Source organism: Balaenoptera physalus (genome assembly GCF_965194825.1).
Source record: "Balaenoptera physalus genome assembly, chromosome: 7".
Lineage (NCBI taxonomy): Eukaryota > Metazoa > Chordata > Mammalia > Artiodactyla > Balaenopteridae > Balaenoptera > Balaenoptera physalus.
In genome coordinates this window covers 115,373,911-115,393,512 of record NC_138886.1, presented here as the reverse complement: position 1 = coordinate 115,393,512, position 19,602 = coordinate 115,373,911, and the positions used below count along the sequence as shown (strand labels likewise).

The 19,602-nt window shown below is 38.1% G+C and overlaps 1 protein-coding gene and 1 pseudogene across 2 annotated transcripts in view; both read right to left on the bottom strand.

Annotated features, from left to right (window-relative positions):
• Positions 1–19,602, bottom strand: part of MTMR9 (myotubularin related protein 9) — a 75,558-nt gene that overhangs the window by 30,144 nt on the left and 25,812 nt on the right. Inside the window, exons 4-6 of the mRNA XM_082468928.1 lie at positions 4,770–4,943; positions 2,143–2,360; positions 1,089–1,250 (exon numbers count right to left, since the gene is read on the bottom strand). Of these exons, the coding sequence (XP_082325054.1) occupies positions 1,089–1,250; positions 2,143–2,360; positions 4,770–4,943 (554 nt within the window). The remainder of the gene's footprint in view (positions 1–1,088; positions 1,251–2,142; positions 2,361–4,769; positions 4,944–19,602) is intronic.
• On the bottom strand, positions 12,058–12,470 carry LOC309664080 (large ribosomal subunit protein P1 pseudogene; annotated as a pseudogene). Its single transcript has one exon. The product of its transcript is annotated as a large ribosomal subunit protein P1 pseudogene (transcript).

The following is a 19,602-nucleotide window of genomic DNA, read 5'->3' as shown; positions in this document are numbered from 1 at the left end:
TGGCTGCTAGGAAGCTCAGCACCCTCCTCCACCCCATCTTTGCAAGTGTATAAGATTTTAAAACGACTTCCCCAGGTGGTGCAGTCGTTAAGAATCTGCCTGCCAATGCAGGGGACACGGGTTTGAGCCCTGGTCCTGGAAGATCCCACATGCTGCGGAGCAACTAAGCCCGTGCGCCACAACTACTGAGCCTGCGTGCCACAACTACCGAAGCCCACACACCTAGAGCCTGTACTCTGCAACAAGAGAAGCCACCACAATGAGAAGCCCGCACACAGCAATGAAGAGAAGCCCCTGCTTGCGGCAATTAGAGAAAGCCCGCATGCAGCAACGAAGACCCAATGCGGCCCTAAATAAATAAATACATTTATTTAAAAAAAAAAAAAACAGGTTTAAAATGAAAAATAAAATAAAAGGGCATTCTAAGCTTCTGCAACAACTTATACCAATCCTTCTGCCCCTGTTCAAGTCTTCTGCTTCAAGTCTCAAGGATTAGCAACTTTCAACTGAGTGAATAAACTAAAATCACTTCATATACTTCACATCACTACCATCCGGTTTTCTCAACTTGAGGTCCAGATATAACTGCACATATCAAGTAGTTTGTAACAAGATAGCTGAGACATTAGAAAGGATCATTTACTGTGTAACAAAATTACATGTTTCCTTCCATTGCTATTTCAAAAGTTCCTTGAAGGCCAAGTTTGGCCCTCTGAGGAGAAATAAGAAAATTTCTTTTCATTATTTTTCAGTCTAAGAAAAGGAAAATTGGTAGATTCACATTTTAAGGATTTTTATAGAAAAAAAATAGGTCCTTTAGTACTTAAAAAATTTTTGTCATGGAAGACATGTATATGTACATGGTTCACATTCATTCAACAAACATTTTCAATTAAATGCCAGACTCTACACACACACTTCACTGACACTGAATGGCACTGACTATCTTCTATAGTTATTTATAAAATGATGTGAACATAAGATACAGACAGGCATGAACAGTAACATAATACACACCACAGGTCTGGATGGAAGCGAAGTCTAGTTGGTGTGAGTGCCCCGCTCCAGAACCCTGAGATGCACTTTACCTGTCGAGACACTGAGCTGCCAGACAGGCAGTTGTCAGAATCTCTTTGATGTGAGTCAGCCAGTTGGAGGCCTCCAATCTACTGAGCCATCGGTCCATGTTATGTGTTTGGTCATTACAAGCTTCCACGAGTTTGATTAAGCTCTCCTGAAGAATGTGATACCTTTCAAAAACAAGAAAAAGTTAAAAAGAAGAAAGAAAGAAAACAGAACATAGAACAATGAAGGAAGAAACCAAATCAAAAACTCAGCCTCCAATATATATCCAAGGGCAAAAGCAGCTCAAAATACTATAAAAATATTTACCTTGCTATATAATAACTTATAGGGTTAAAGACTGAAAAACTAATATTTAAACATGATTGTGAAATGCTTAAAATGCCTGCGATGGTAAACTCTTCCTCATCTGAACAGATTAAACCCAGTTTGCATAACTGAATTATCTGACTGAGGAGAGGGCCACAGCACTGCTTTTGTGACAGGTCACAAGACAGCACCACTAACATCTGCATCCCGTTCCCACAGACTCAACTCTGGACACCTGTACTGCCAGCAGGGATGCCCAAGGCCAGCTCAGATCCCATTGTTTTATTAGCTCCAACTCCCACCCACTCACCCACCCAGAAGCAATTATAAACCACTAATTGCAAGCATAAAGGAGATGATATAGGTAGAGGAAACAAGGTGTGAAAATAAGTGGGTATCAGGGAAATTAAATGTCTAAGTCTTTTTGACTTAGGAAAATATAATTATGCGTAGCATATCTTTTCAGTAAGTTTGGTCACCGCTGATCTACAAGTAGAGGAGCAGACCTCATGGTGATGAAATTACAGAACTAACAGAGAAAAAATGCTATCTGATCAAAACTCACTTCTGAGCATCCACCATAAGTTTTCTGCTTATCTTATAAAACACAAGGACAGGATATCCAGCCAATTTTTGACTCAAGTTAATATGAAGGTTCATTTGAAAATCTGTGATTTTTGAACAGCTAAGGGCCCACCCACTCTAAATATCTGCAAATAAGAGTCCAGTACTGTCTCCCGAATCTTTTACCTCTCAATGGACTTATGAATCCGCCTCCACTGGGGATAATGAGCTTCTTGCTCAAAGCCACCTCCTTTGGCTCTAGCTTGCTGAGCTACGTTTAGAGGTCGGGTGTCAATGATGTAGCCACGCTTTCCTGCCCTGAGGGTAGCATTTATCAGCTTCTCATCTTCTTTGCACCGTCTCCCATTTGTGCCAGTGAGTGGCTGACCACTTCGCATAATAACCTACAAGGACAATAGAGTCTAAAATTTAACAGTAGCTGCTTTTTAAAGTTTCTGAAAACAGAAATGAATTAGCTAGATTAAGAGTATCTCAAAAAACAATTCTGTGAAGAGTCATGTACCACAATGTTCATTGCAGCTCTATTTACAATAGCCAGGACATGGAAGCAACCTAAATGTCCATCGACAGATGAATGGATAAAGAAGATGTGGCACATATATACAATGGAATATTACTCAGCCATAAAAAGAAACGAAATTGAGTTATTTGTAGTGAGGTGGATGGACCTAGAGTCTGTCATACAAAGTGAAGTAAGTCAGAAAGAGAAAAACAAATACCGTATACTAACACATATATATATGGAATCTAAAGAAAATGGTCATGAAGAACCTAGGGGCACGACGGGAATAAAGACACAGACCTACTAGAGAATGGACTTGAGGATGCAGGGAGGGGGAAGGGTAGGCTGGGACGAAGTGAGAGAGTGGCATGGACATATATACACTACCAAATGTAAAACCAATAGCTAGTGGGAAGCAGCCGCATAGCACAGGGAGATCAGCTTGGTGCTTTGTGACCACCTAGAGGGGTGGGATAGGGAGGGGTGGGAGGGAGATGCAAGAGGGAGGAGATATGGGGATATATGTATATGTATAGCTGATTCACTTTGTTCTATAGCAGAAACTAACACACCATTGTGAAGCAATTATACTCCAATAAAGATATTTTTTTTAAAAATTGTGTGTCACTTCGGAGATGAATTTGATCCTAAAACAAAGAAATGTTTCTATGTATTGACAATAGTTAATCATTGTAAAACAAAAACAAGACTTGCACTTTTACATGATTTTTCTTCCTACTATCTCAAAATACTTTCACATAATAAATTAGAGTTCCTCTTTAAGATCAAATATTACAATTCATTTAGTCAGTGAATTAATTATCCAGCAGATCTGGGCCTGTAATTAAGATAATGATAACAGCCTACACACCAGGAAACTTTGGCTTCAACTACATAAACTTAGGGTTGGCAGGTTTTATCAAGAATTATAAAGAGAAAAGGCACCAATGGTAAAATAAAAAAAATTTATGCACTATTATTCTTGTTTTGGGAATCACTTTCAATATCTTGAAAGCTACTTATTTATTCTTTATTCTCCAGTGGCCTTCTTCCAGTATTCCAGGACTTAACCACTTGTCTCCAAAGACCAAAAACTACATACTTCGAAGTCTGCTTTTGAAACTTTTCTCAAGAAATCAGTATCTGTTATACTGATCTATTCCCTGGTGAATGGTTTAGAATTATTTCAAGCTCATCCCATAATACAGGGGTCCCCAACTCCCAGACCGCACACCGGTACCAGCCCACAGCCTGTTAGGAACTGGGCCGCAGAGCAGGAGGTGAGCAGGGGATGAGCGAGCGAAGCTTCATCTGCCACTACCCATCGCCCGCATTACTGCCTGAACCATCCCCCAACCCTTTCCGTGGAAAAACTGTCTTCCATGAAGAGTCCCTGGTGCCAAAAAGGTTGGGGACCAGTGCCATAATACATGCTGTTATTTTAACTACCTTGAAATTTAACATAAGGAAGGTCATCCAGAGGATGACAATGGCTAACTCTCAGACTGCACTTACCATGTAACTGGACACAATAATATATTTTATGAGTTGTTAAAATGCTTTATGGTGAACCCTAGTGAAGAGAAATACTGCTGAGCAGGCAAGATAGGTGACCTGATTTCTAGAAATCCCTTTATCCTAAATATCTACATTTGACTTACTACCAGGGGAAGAAGGAAAATGGAAGATAGCTGTAACTTACCCACTCATTTACTATTGGATTCAAAATGAGAAGCAGAGTTTACTGACAAAGAGAAAATAAGAGGAGAGAAATAAACTTCGAAAATATTTAGGAAACGAACACACAGTGAGCACTTGCCTGTTCAATTCCTGACTCCTGTGTTTACTTAAGTTGTGCCTAATGACATGTGTCACTCTTTTCCCTTTTGAAAATAAAAACATCTGTTCAATTTACCTTTCACAGGAAAATCTGGTGAGAATAATTAAAATAAAGTATCATACCATTATTCTGGTCAGAGAAATTTATTTTTCTACCTAAGAGTGTTAATTTTAAGTATCAACTAAACATTAGCTCCCTTTGTACTGAGTCCTAAAGATAAACTTCTCTTGGCTTTTCTAAGGTTAAGCAGCATCATGGAAAGAATTCAAAGTCATATCCTGATCACAGAAAACACTCTACTCCTGATTCCCTAAAGCTTAAATAACAGGAAGTCCCAGCAGGAGAGACTAATCACTTCAATGAACACGTACACAGAAAAGGGGAACATTTCTAAGCACCTCAAACCAAGTCTTCCAGTCGATTAAGCAGCAGTGTTTATTGTTCACTTACCATTCCATTTTTCTTATGATAATAGCTGAGCACTGGGAAGCGTCCTCCATGCCGAAACGTAGCTACCTTCCGAAGAGCTTCATCATCAATGGCGTTGGGCACTATGACGATTGGTGGGTAAGAGGGGCAAACAGCAAATTCCTTATTGACATAGCTTAACCTCCATTCACTGGTCTGAAAAACACAAAATACTTCAAAGCTAAGCAAGTATCTCAATGTCACAAAATAATCTGAAAACTTTTAAAGGAGCTTAGAGATCAATTTTCATACAGTGAAGAAGCCATCTCACAGGAATGTACTAGAAGGATACCTAGCCCATACTCAAATACTTCCACAGAAAAGGAGCTCCTCTCTTCAGAGCCAGCTTCCTACAGTGCTAGGTATCCCTAGTTCCTAGAAAGTTCTTCCTCCTATTGAGCAAAACTTATTGCTCTGTAACTTCCTCTATTGTTTTTTACTGTGATTTCAGTACAAGTTCCCCATTTCACATGACATCTTATGGAATATATGAAAGACAGTTGTTTCTCCCTTAGTCTTCTATTCGCCAAGTTAAATATATTAAGTATATTCATGAATATCAGGGCCAACATCATCTCATTCATTCTTGTCTTGGTACCATTTACTTTGTTAACGGTACTCTTAAAGTACAGCAACAGGAAGACTAAAACTCCAGATGACACTTAACCAGAACAGAAGAGAACACTGCTACTACCTACATCAAACCCCTTGCTCATTTCTGTTATTTAAAAAAGGAGAAAAATGAGGAAGGACAGTTAACATCTTTCTTAAAGCAATAACAACTTAATACTAAGAAAGATTATACTTATAAGTCAATGAAATAATTTCAAACTCAGTATGCTAAGAACCAAAAGTACACAATATAAAACTATCAAATGACAACTTATTTCTAACATCAAAAATGAAAATCACTTAAAGACTGTAAAAAGCTTTGCACAGCAAAAAACAAACAAAATTATGTGTATGTAAATTTCAATATGTTCCTATAAATCAGAGTTGCCCTAACATGCTGGCCATGGCTTGTAGTATCAGGAGGATAAACCAAAGCATGTTTGATAAGTGTATTTAAAAAACAAAAAGTCCTTTTACAAGATACAATATCATTTTTTTTTGAATTTTTCTAATTTTTTCCTTTTTTTATTTTTTAAAAATTATTAATTAATTAATTTATTTATTTTTGGCTGTGTTGGGTCTTCGTTTCTGTGCGAGGGCCTTCTCTAGTTGCGGCGAGTGGGGGCCACTCCTCATCGCGGTGGGCAGGCCTCTCACCGTCGCGGCCTCTCTTGTTGCGGAGTACAGGCTCCAGACGCACAGGTTCAGCCGTTGTGGCTCACGGGCCCAGTTGGTCCGCAGCATGTGGGATCCTCCCAGACCAGGGCTCAAACCCGTGTCCCCCGCATTGGCAGGCAGACTCTCAACCACTGCGCCACCAGGGCAGCCCCCACATTTTTTAATTAAATTTTTTCACTGTTCAAAGTTATTCACATTACTAATTTAAAAGACAGTTTCTAAAAAATTATTTTTAAAAAAGGAAGTTACCTATTTCCTGCTCACCCATCATCTAATTCCCTTTCCCCAGAAGCAACCATTTTCAACTCTTTCAGCTTTTTTTTGTTTTTTTTTAATTTTTGGCTGTTTTTCACAATTAGGTATTACTTACTGATTTCCTACTCCAGAGAATGCTATGATTCTTCATTGACCTGCAATGCCACTTCTGTCAAATATTAACTTTCCACACATGTTGGCCTCTCTATTCTGTCTCACTTGTCTAGCTGCAGCAAGTCCATGGCTTTTAGAATAAGCTTTGTATTTAGTAGGCTAAGTCTCCTAGAATCCTCTTCCCTCCTTCTTGTTCTTCAGAAGAACCTTGGTTCCCCTTGATCCTTTGCTCTTTCATGTAACTTTTATAAACTTCCACTTGAAAACCCACTGGTGTTTTAATAAGATGACACTGACTTTATAGATTGATTTGGAGACATCTTTATAATATTTAATATCCTTATCTATGAGCACAGTGTCCCTCCACTTTTCAAAGCTTTCTTAATTTTTCAATAAAGTTTTAAAATTCTCTCAATAAACATCTTTCATATCTTTTCTTAGATATACTCCTAGGAACCTTATATTTTTATGGCATTTTAGTTGTATGTCTTCAAAATTGTGTTTGGTGTAGAGAAATGCCTACAATTTCAAGATTCTTTCAGTTTCCTATGTAGAGAAGCATATAATCAACAACTAAGAGCAGGGACTTCCCTGGTGGTCCAATGGTTAAGACTTTGCGCTCCCAATGCAGGGGGGCAGGTTCAACCCCTGATCGGGGAACTAAGATCCCACGTACTGCATGGCAAAAAAACCCAACTAATAGCAATTTTGCTTCTTTCATTTCAATCCTAATACCTTTTATTTTTCCTTCTTGTCTTCCTGAGCCAGCTAGGAGTAGTGATGGCGGGCGTCTTTGTCTCACTCTTGAACTTAAAGGGAATAATGAAAGATTTGCTTTTTGTATATTTTTGTTTTGTAGGTACCCTGTATCAGATTAAATAAACTCCTTTCAAATCCAACTCTGCTAAGAGCTTCTATCATAAATAGATGTTTAATTTTATCAAATTGTCTTTTTTTTCTCTTCTAATTTTGTTTCACCATGTATGGAATTTGTCTTTTCTCTTTGGTTAATTTTGTGATATTCTCTTTGCCTTACTGTTCGATAGCTGAACTCAATACATCTAAGCAAAAACTTCCTTTTGATTATCCTACGTGGTGTTTGCTGGGATACCCTTGTGCATCTTTGCAGTCCATACCTTCCCCTCCACACCCAATACTAGGAAATCACTAATCTGCTTTCGGTCACTTTTAGTGTCTTATCTAAGAAATCTTTGCCTAATCAATGGTCATAAAGATTTTCTCCTGTGTTTTCTTCAAGAAATTGTATACCTTTAGCTCTTATGTTTTGGTCTATAATATGAGTTAATTTTTGTGGATGGAAGTAAAGGTCTAGATCTATCTTTTATCAGTCCAATTGTTCCAATGCCATTAGTTGAAAAAAAACTCTCCTTTACCTACAGAATTGTCTAGGCACCTTTGGCAAAAATTGACCACAAATGGGAGAGTTTATTTCTAGACCCTCTATCCTGTTCCATGGATTTATATATCTATCCTTAAGCCAATATACCACATTCTCTTGATTACTGTAACCTGATAGTAAATTTTGAAATCAAGTAATGTAAATAATTTAGCTATTTTTTTTTCAAAGTTGTTTTGGCTATCCTAGTAACTCTGCAGTTCCATATAAATTTCAGGATAATCTTGGCAATTTCTACAAAGACATCTATTGGAATTTTGATAGGAGTTGCATTGAATCAATAAATCAATTTGGAGAGAATTAGCATCTTAATGAGAGGTCAGCAAACTATATTCCACAAGCCAAATCCAGTCCCCTGCTTGTTTCTGTAAATGCAGGCAGACCTCAGAGACATTGCAGGTTTGGTTCCAGACCACTGCAATGAAGTGAATAATGCAACAAAGCGAGTCACAAATTTTTTGCTTTCCCAATGCATGCATAAGTTATGTTTACACTATACTGTAGTCTATTAAGTGTGCAACATCAATATGTCTTAAAAAAATAAAATGTACATACCTTAATTTTAAAATATTTTGTTGCTAAAAAATGCTAACCATCATCTGAGCCTTTAGTAAGTCATAATCTTTCTGCTGGTGGAGGATTTGAAATATTTTCAGAATTACCAAAATGCAACAGAGACATGAAGTAAGCAAACGCTGTTAGAAAAATGGCACTGAAAGACTTGCTTGACATAGGATTGCCAAAAACCTTCAATTTGTAAAAAACGCAATATCTGAAAAGCACAATAAGATGAAAACGCAATAAAATGAGGTATGCCTGTAAGATATTATTGGAACACAGCACCACCCATTCATTGATATATTATCTGTTGCTGTTTTCATGCTGTAACAGCAGAGTGGAGCAGCTGCAACAAAGATTTCATGACCCACAAAGCCTAAAATATTTACTGTTGGGTCCTTTACATAACTCAGCCCATTACTGATCTTAACAATATTGTCTTCCAATCCATGAATATGGTGTTTCTCCTTTTATTTAGATGTCCTTTAACTTCTCTCAGCAATGTTTTGTGTTCTTCAGTGTATAGATCCTGCCCTTTTGTTAAATTTATTACTAAGTATTTTATTCATTTTAAGATTGCTCATTGCCAGTTAGTTTTTGTACACTTGTATCGAGCAACCTTGCTAAACTTATTAGTTCTAGTTATTTTATTCATTTCTGCTCTTATTTTTATCATTTCATTCTTTCAAGTTACTTTGCTCATTTTTTTTTCCCAGTTTCTTAAGTTGGAGCTTAAGTTGGTGATTTTAGACCTTTCTTCTTGATTTATATTAGCACTTTAACATTATAAGTTTCTCTCTAAACACTGCTTTAGCTATATTCTACAAATTTTGATATTATCATTCAGTTCAAAATATTTCCTAATTTCCTTTCTGATTTCATCTTTGAGTTACAGATTACTTACAAGCATTTTGTTTAATTTAGAAATACTCTGGGTATTCCTCGATACCTTAGTGTTAACTGATTTCTAATATAATTACTTTGTGATCAGGGATTATATTCTGTATGGTTTCAATCCTTTTATATTTATTGATATTTATTTAATAGCCCAGCGTATGTTCTCTCTTAGAAAACATACCATGTGCTCTTGCATGTTGTTTATTCTGCAGAAGTTGGGAAGTAGAATTCAATGAATATGAAAGAGTGTTGTTCAGATTCTCTGTCTCTACTTGTTTTGTTGTTGTTTTGTTTTAGTTTAGTTGTTCTATTACTTGCTGAGAGGGCAGTTTAAACAATCTACAATCATCACAGAGTGGCTTATTTCTTCACTTCCATCAATTTTGGCTATCAGGCATAAATATTTATTTTTATATATAAATCATTATGTTGTCCTGATGAATTTTATTATTATGGAATGACCCTCTTTATCTGATAATATTCTGTGTCTTGAAGTGTTTTTTTTTAAATCTGGAATTAATAAAGCTACTTCTTTTTTATACTTATTATTTTCATGGCACATTTTCCCCACGCATTTATTTTCAATCTGTCTCTTTATATTCAAAATGCATCTCTTGTACACAGCAGTATTTGGATCTTGCTTTTTTTTTCTTCTTCTTCTTTTTTTGGCCACACCACACAGCTTGAGGGATCTCAGTTCCCCGACCAGGGACTGAACCCGAGCCCTCAGCAGTGAAAGCCTTGGAATCCTAACTGCTTGGCCACCAGGGAACTCCCTTGCTTTTTTTCTTTAATTTATTCTGACAATCTCTGCCTTTTAATTGGAGCATTTAGCTCATCAATATTAGATATCGATACAGCTGGATTTTAGTCTAGCATTTATTTTCTGTTTGCCCCTTCAGTTTTTATTGCTGTTTCTTCTTTCCCACTTTCTTTTGAATTATTTAAATACTTTTTAGAATTGTACTTTAATGTATTAATCTTTTAATTATACCTCTTAACATTTTTAAGAAGTGACTGCTGAGGACAATGGTTCTCAGCTAGGGGTGATTTTGCCTCAAGAGAACATCTGTCAATGACTGAAGACTACTGGGGTTGGAGGAGAAGAATGCTACTGGCATCTAGTGGCAGGCCAGGGATACTGCCAAACATCCTACAATGCACAGGACAGCTTCTCACAACAAAGAATTATCTAGCCCAAATGTCAACAGTGCCAAGTTTGAGAAACTCTGCTCTAGGGATTATAATATATGTTGTTAATTTAAATATTAGCCCACATTACATAATATGTAAAAACCTTTAAGCTGTACTGGTCTATATCCATTCAGCCACACCATACCCAGTCATTTTTAATGACATAGTTTCCATATGTAATGTGTCTACATACACTATAAACACCACAAAGGCAATGCCATAGTTTTTGTTTTTTTAATAAATTTATTTATTTATTTATTTTTGGCTATTTATTTATTATTTATATTGGGTCTTCGTTGCTGTGTGTGGGCTCCTCATTGTGGTGGCTTCTCTTGTTGTGGAGCACAGGCTTCCGTAGTTGTGGCACGCGGGCTCAGTAGTTGTGGCTCACAGGCTCTAGAGCGCAGGTTCAGTAGTTGTGGCACACGGGCTTAGTTGCTCCGCGGCATGTGGGATCTTCCCGGACCAGGGCTCGAAACTGTGTCCCCTGCTTTGGCAGGCAGATTCTTAACCACTGTGCCACCAGGGAAGCCCCCATTGCCATAGTTTTTGCTTTAAGAAGTCATACATATTTTAAAGACACTAAAAAGAAAAAAAATAGCTTGTTATATTTACCTAGAATTTACCATTTCCAATATTCTTCAATCATTTTGAATATTCAGGTTTCCCTCTGGTATTATTTCCCTTCAGTCTGAAGAACTTCCTTTAACATTTCTTATAGAGAAGGTCTCTTGGTGACAAATTCTTAGTTTCTTTTTATCTGAAAATGTTGTCTCACCTTCCTCCTTGAAAGATACTTTCACCAAATACAGAATTCAGGGTTGGTAGGTTTTACTCCTTTCAACACTTTAAAAGTTTTGTCTTCTAGTCACCATGATTTCTGATGAATAGTCCACGGTCATTTGAATTGTCTCTGTGTATGTAATGTGTTGTTTTTATCTGGCAGCTTTCAAGATCTTCATGTTATCATGGTTCATTGACAGTTTGACTATGATGTGCCTAGCATGATTTTCTTCATACTTATCCTGTTTGGGGCTTGCTGAGTTTTTTGAATTCAGAAAATTCACCAAATTTTTAGTTTCTGAACATTATTTCTTTAAATATTTTTTCTACCTATTCTGTCTATTCTCTCCTGGATCTGTAATTACACATATACCAGACATTTTGATATTGTTCCATATGTTCCTGAGGCTCTGTTTATTTTTCCATAATTTCTCTTCTCTATTTCTCCAAATAATTTCTATTGCTCTAATTTCAATTTTACTGTTTCTGTCCTCTGTCATTTAGCCTAGTGAATATTTTATTTCAGATACAAATTTTTCAAAAAATGCTGAGTTCCATTTGACTCTTCTTAATGTTTTCTATTTCTCTGCTGAGGTTTCTTTCCTCTCATTTTAAGCATAGTTTCCTTTATGGAAAATTGGGCAGTTTAAACAGCTGCTCGAAAGACCTTGTATGATCATTTGAACATCTGAGTCATCTTGGGGTTGGCAATTGCTGATTGTCTTTTTTTTTTTTTTGCAAAGAGCCCAGCTTTTTGTGTTACTAAAGAGGTTTAGTTTAGTCAAAAAAACCAAAGCCCATGTCATCATCAGACTCTTCAGATTCTTCTTTCTTTGCTTCCACTTTCTTCTCCTCACCTGGGACAGCACTGGTGGAGGGGGCAGGACCTCCTGCTGGGGCAGCACCAGCTGCTGGGGCAGGTCTACCTGCCCCCACGTTGCAGATGAGGCTCCCGATGTTGACACTGGCCAAAGCCTTTGCAAACAAGCCTGGCCACAAAGGTTCAACATTTACACCGGCTGCTTTAATGAGGGCATTGATCTTATCCTCCGTGACCGTCACCTCATCATCATGCAGGATGAGGGCCGAGTAGATACAGGCGAGCTCCGAGACAGAGGCCATGGTGCGGGTGAGTGCTAGGCAGGTGCTGCCAGGAACAATGCTAGTCACCGGATGAAGTGAGGGCCACACCCCAACACAGCCTTAGCTTCCTCGGAAGGACCAAGCACCTTAGCGGCAGCTGAGGAAAGGAAGCTGATTGTCTTTTTTCTTGAGAACGGGTCATAATATCCTGGCTCATCTGTGGACTGTATCCTGGACATTGTGAATGTTATGTTGTGGAAACTGCATTCTATTACACACCTTTGAAGAGTGTTATGGTTCTGTTTTACAAGGAACTAACTTGTTCAGACTTAAACTGCAAACTCTGTAACATCTGAGGTGCACGGCAGCTCAGACCTTAGTTCTGACTGCTCCCAGTCTGTCCCATGCAATCATGGTTCAAGCCAGAGAGTGCAAGGTTTTTAGCATAAGCCACCTGTTCTCCTTGCTTGGCCCTGCAATAAACCTTTCTCTGCTCCAAATTCCAACGTTTCAGTTTGTTTGGCCTCACTGTGTGGTGGTCACACAAACCTGCATTTGGTAACAGTTTTGGTGAGTCAGTCCAGGAGTTCATGCCTATGGCAAGTCGACCCTGGCCAGGAGGAGCCCTTTCCCCGAATCCCCAGGAGCTGCCAGAGCTCATTTTGCTCTGGGGAACTCAGAGGGACTCTCCGTGGCAGGCGCTGGCCGCCTCAGCCCAAGTCTGTTTGGAGCCAAGGGACAAGCTAAGCTACAGTTCACTTTCGGTGTCGCTTGGGGTTTAATTCAAATGACCCAGGTATTGAACTGAAGAGGGTAGAGAGAAGGGTTTTTTAACTTCCCCTGCACCCCAAGACAGCCTTTTGCAGAGTGTGCAGTGAGACCTCCTGGTGGCCCAAGAGCCGGGTGGATGAAAGGCTCTTGGTGCTCCACCCAGGCGTCAGGGCTGTGCCTCTGAGGTGGGAGAGCCAACTTCAGGACACTGGTCCACAAAAGACCACCCAGCTCCACGTAATATCAAATGGTGAAAATCTCCCAGAGATCTCCATCTCAACGCCAAGACCCAGCTTCACTCAACGACCAGCAAGCTACAGTGCTGGACACCCTATGCCAAACAACTAGCAAGACAGGAACACAACACCACCCATTAGCAGAGAGGCTGCCTAAAATCATAATAAGGCCACAGACACCCCAAAACACACCACCAGACGCGGACCTGCCCACCAGAAAGACAAGATCCAGCCTCATCCACCAGAACACAGGCACTAGTCCCCTCCACCAGGAAGCCTACACAACCCACTAAACCAAACTTAGCCACTGGGGGCAGACACCAAAAACAATGGGAACTACAAACCTGCAGCCTGCGAAAAGGAGACCCCAAACACAGTAAGTTAAGCAAAATGAGAAGACAAAAAAACACACAGCAGATGAAGGAGCAAGGTAAAAACCCACCAGACCTAACAAATGAAGAGGAAATAGGCAGTCTACCTGAAAAAGAATTCAGAATAATGATAGTAAAGATGATCCAAAATCTTGGAAATAGAATAGAGAAAATACAAGAAACGTTTAACAAGGACCTAGAAGAACTAAAGAGCAAACAAACAATGATGAACAACACAATAAATGAAATTAAAAATTCTCTAGAAGGGATCAATAGCAGAATAACTGAGGCAGAAAAATGGATAAGTGACCTGGAAGATAAAATAGTGGAAATAACTACTGCAGAGCAGAATAAAGAAAAAAGAATGAAAAGAATTGAGGACAGTCTCAGAGACCTCTGGGACAACATTAAACACACCAACATTCGAATTATAGGGATCCCAGAAGAAGAAGAGAAAAAGAAAGGGACTGAGAAAATATTTGAAGAGATTATAGTTGAAAACTTCCCTAATATGGGAAAGGAAAGAGTTAATCAAGTCCTGGAAGCACAGAGAGTCCCATAGAGGATAAATCCAAGGAGAAACACGCCAAGACACATATTAATCAAACTATCAAAAATTAAATACAAAGAAAAAATATTAAAAGCAGCAAGGGAAAAACAAAAAATAACACACAAGGGAATCCCCATAAGGTTAAGAGCTGACCTTTCAGCAGAAACTGTGCAAGCCAGAAGGGAGTGGCAGGACATATTTAAAGTGATGAAGGAGAAAAACCTACAATGAAGATTACTCTACCCAGCAAGGATCTCATTCAGATTTGATGGAGAAATTAAAACCTTTACAGACAAGCAAAAGCTAAGAGAATTCAGCACCACCAAACCAGCTTTACAACAAATGCTAAAGGAACTTCTCTAGGCAGGAAACACAAGAGAAGGAAAAGACCTACAATAACAAACCCAAAACAATTAAGAAAATGGGAATAGGAACATACATATCGATAATTACCTTAAACGTGAATGGATTAAATGCTCCAAACAAAGACATAGACTGGCTGAATGGATACAAAAACAAGACCTGTATATATGCTGTCAACAAGAGACCCACTACAGACCTAGGGACACATACAGACTGAAAGTGAGGGGATGGAAAAAGATATTCCATGCAAATGGAAATCAAAAGAAAGCTGGAGTAGCAGTTCTCATACCAGACAAAATAGACTTTAAAATAAAGACTATTACAAGAGACAAGGAAGGACACTACATAATGATCGAGAGATCGATCCAAGAGGAAGATATAACAATTGTAAATACTTATGCATCCAACATAGGAGCACCTCAATACATAAGGCAAATAGTAACAGCCATAAAAGGGGAAATCGACAGTAACACAATCAAAGTAGGGGACTTTAACACCCCACTTTCACCAATGGACAGATCATCCAAAATGAAAATAAATAAGGAAACACAAGCTTTAAATGATACATTAAACAAGATGGACTTAATTGATATTTATAGGACATTCCATCCAAAAACAACAGAATGCACTTTCTTCTCAAGTGCTCATGGAACATTCTCCAGGATAGATCATATCTTGGGTCACAAATCAAGCCTTGGTAAATTTAAGAAAATTGATATCCTATCAAGTATCTTTTCCGACCACAATGCTATGAGACTAGATATCAATTACAGGAAAAAATCTGTAAAAAAATACAAGCACATGGAGGCTAAACAATACACTACTTAATAAACAAGAGATCACTGAAGAAATCAAAGAGGAAATCAAAAAATACCTAGACACAAATGACAATGAAAACACAACGACCCAAAACCTATGGGATGCAGCAAAAGCAGTTCTAAGAGGGAAGTTTATAGCAATACAATCCTACCTTAAGAAACAAGAAACATCTCCAATAAACAATCTAACCTTACACCTAAAGCAATTAGAGAAAGAAGAAGAAAAAAACCCCAAAGTTAGCAGAAGGAAAGAAATCAAAAAGATCAGATCAGAAATAAATGAAAAAGAAATGAAGGAAACAATAGCAAAGATCAATAAAAATAAAAGCTGGTTCTTTGAGAAGATAAACAAAATTGATAAACCATTAGCCAGACTCATCAAGAAAAAAAGGGAGAAGACTCAAATCAGTAGATTTAGAAATGAAAAAGGAGAAGTAACCACTGACACTGCAGAAATACAAACGATCATGAGAGATTACTACAAGCAACTCTATGCCAATAAAATGGACAACCTGGAAGAAATGGACAGATTCTTAGAAATGCACAAACTGCCGAGACTGAACCAGGAAGAAATAGAAAATATGAACAGACCAATCACAAGCACTAAAATTGAAACTGTGATTAAAAATCTTCCAACAAACAAAAGCCCAGGACCAGATGGCTTCACAGGCGAATTCTATCAAACATTTAGAGAAGAGCTAACACCTATCCTTCTCAAACGCTTCCAAAATATAGCAGAGGGAGGAACACTCCCAAACTGATTCCATGAGGCCACCATCACCCTGATACCAAAACCAGACAAAGATGTCACAAAGAAAGAAAACTACAGGCCAATATCACTGATGAACATAGATGCAAAAATCCTCAACAAAATACTAGCAAACAGAATCCAACAGCACATTAAAAGGATCATACACCATGATCAAGTGGGGTTTATCCCAGGAATGCAAGGATTCTTCAATATACACAAATCAATCAATGTGATACACCATATTAACAAATTGAAGGAGAAAAACCACATGATCATCTCAATCAATGCAGAGAAAGCTTTCAACAAAATTCAACACCCATTTATGATAAAAGCCCTGCAGAAAGTAGGCACAGAGGGAACTTTCCTCAACATAATAGAGGCCATATATGACAAACCCACAGCCAACATCGTCTTCAATGGTGAAAAACTGAAACCATTTCCACTAAGATCAGGAACAAGACAAGGTTGCCCACTCTCACCACTATTATTCAACATAGTTTTGGAAGTTTTAGCCACGGCAATCAGAGAAGAAAAAGAAATAAAAGGAATCCAAATTGGAAAAGAAGACGTAAAGCTGTCACTGTTTGCAGATGACATGATACTATACATAGAGAATCCTAAAGATGCTACCAGAAAACTACTAGAGCTAATCAATGAATTTGGTAAAGTAGCAGGATACAAAATTAATGCACAGAAATCTCTAGCATTCCTATACACTAATGATGAAAAATCTGAAAGTGAAATGAAGAAAACACTCCCATTTACCACTGCAACAAAAAGAATAAAATTTCTAGGAATAAACCTACCTAAGGAGACAAAAGACCTATATGCAGAAAATTTTAAGACACTGATGAAAGAAATTAAAGATGATACAAATAGATGGAGAGATATACCATGTTCTTGGATTGGAAGAATCAACATTGTGAAAATGACTCTACTACCCAAAGCAATCTACAGATTCAATGCAATCCCTATCAAACTACCACTGGCATTTTTCACAGAACTAGAACAAAAAATTTCACAATTTGTATGGAAACACAAAAGACCCCAAATAGCCAAAGCAATCTTGAGAAAGAAAAACGGAGCTGGAGCAATCAGGCTCCCTGACTTCAGACTATACTACAAAGCTACAGTAATCAAGACAGTATAGTACTGGCACAAAAACAGAAATATAGATCAATGGAACAGGATGGAAAGCCCAGAGATAAACCCACACACATATGGTCACCTTATCTTTGATAAAGGAGGCAAGAATATACAGTGGAGAAAAGACAGCCTCTTCAATAAGTGGTGCTGGGAAAACTGGACAGGTACATGTAAAAGTATGAAATTAGAACACTCCCTAACACCACACACAAAAATAAATGCAAAATGGATTAAAGACCTAAATGTAAGGCCAAACACTAACAAACTCTTAGAGGAAAACATAGGCAGAACACTCTATGACATAAATCACACCAAGATCCTTTTTGACCCACCTCCTAGAGAAATGGAAATAAAAACAAAAATAAACAAATGGGACCTAATGAAACTTAAAAGCTTTTGCTCAGCAAAGGAAACCATAAACAAGACAAAAAGACAACCCTCAGAATGGGAGAAAATATTTGCAAATGAAGCAACTGACAAAGGATTACTCTCCAAAATTTACAAGCAGCTCATGCAGCTCAATATCAAAAAAACAAACAACCCAATCCAAAAATGGACAGAAGACCTAAACAGACATTTCTCCAAAGAAGATATACAGATTGCCAACAAACACATGAAAGGATGCTCAACATCATTAATCATTAGAGAAATGCAAATCAGAACTACAATGAGATATCATCTCACACCGGTCAGAATGGCCATCATCAAAAATCTACAAATAATAAATGCTGGAGAGGGTGTGGAGAAAAGGGAACCCTCTTGCACTGCTGGTGGGAATGTAAATTGATACAGCGACTATGGAGAACAGTATGGAGGTTCCTTAAAAAACTAAAAATAGAACTACCATATGACCCAGCAATCCTACTACTGGGCATATACCCTGAGAAAACCATAATTCAAAAAGAGTCATGTACCACAATGTGCATTGCAGCTCTATTTACAATAGCCAGCACATGGAAGCAACCTAAGTGTCCATCATAGGATGAATGGATAAAGAAGATGTGGCACATATATACAATGGAATATGACTCAGCCATAAAAAGAAATGAAATTGAGTTATTTGTAGTGAGGTGGATGGACCTAGAGTCTGTCATACAGAGTGAAGCAAGTCAGAAAGAGAAAAACAAATACCATATGCTAACACATGTATATGGAATCTAATAAAAAAAAAAAAGGTCATGAGGAACCTAGGGGCAAGACGAGAATAAAGACACTGACCTAGTAGAGAATGGACTTGAGGACACAGGGAGGGGGAAGGGTAAGCTGTGACAAAGTGAGAGAGTGGCATGGACATATATACACTACCAAAGGTAAACTAGATAGCTAGTGGGAAGCAGCCGCATAGCACAGGGAGATCAGCTCGGTGCTTTGTGACCACCTAGATGGGTGGGATAGGGAGGGTGGGAGGGAGGGAGATGCAAGAGGGAAGAGATATGGGAACATATGTATATGTATAACCAATTCACTTTGTTATAAAGCAGAAACTAACACACCATTGTAAAGCAATTATACTCCAATAAAGATGTTAAAAAAATAAAATAAAGTGTCAGCCAGAGATTCAGGGTTATTTACAGAATCAAGGTTCCCCTCCTCTGGCTCTCTGGTTCCCCAAGCCCTTCCCCTGGTTCCTCCCACCAGAGAGAAAGTGGGCTTTTCACCAGAGTGTTAGCTGTCCTATACCATCAATGCCATAACTTCACTGACCTCAGGACAAGGCCTGCAAAATAGGAAATGCACTCTGTCATTCACTTCCTCTAATTCTGACTCCCCTCTAAAATATGCTGATTTCTGTTCACTTACCAGAGCCTCCAAGTAATAGTTTTCTGTATTTTATTTATAGTTTGTCATTGTATATCTGCAGGAGGTCTTGTCAGATAGAAGCTACTCAACCATTACCTTATCATCATCTTTGTTGTATACAATTTCTGAAGTAGTAACATTGAGGGAGTACAGATATATTATATACATGTATTTCAGCAAAGTATCTGAAATAATATTTCATGATATCCTAGAATAAAAGCTTGTTAAAAGGGGAGGAACTCTTAAAAATCATTTGTCCAATACTTTCACCATGTAGACTTGGAAACTGAGTCCCAGAAAGTCAATCAGCCAACATATCTGGTATGCAACATAAGATATCTTGATAGCTAGTTTTAGTTCTCTGTGTTCTCAATACCATACATCTCTTTTGGATATAATAGAGAAGAAGGGACTGGTT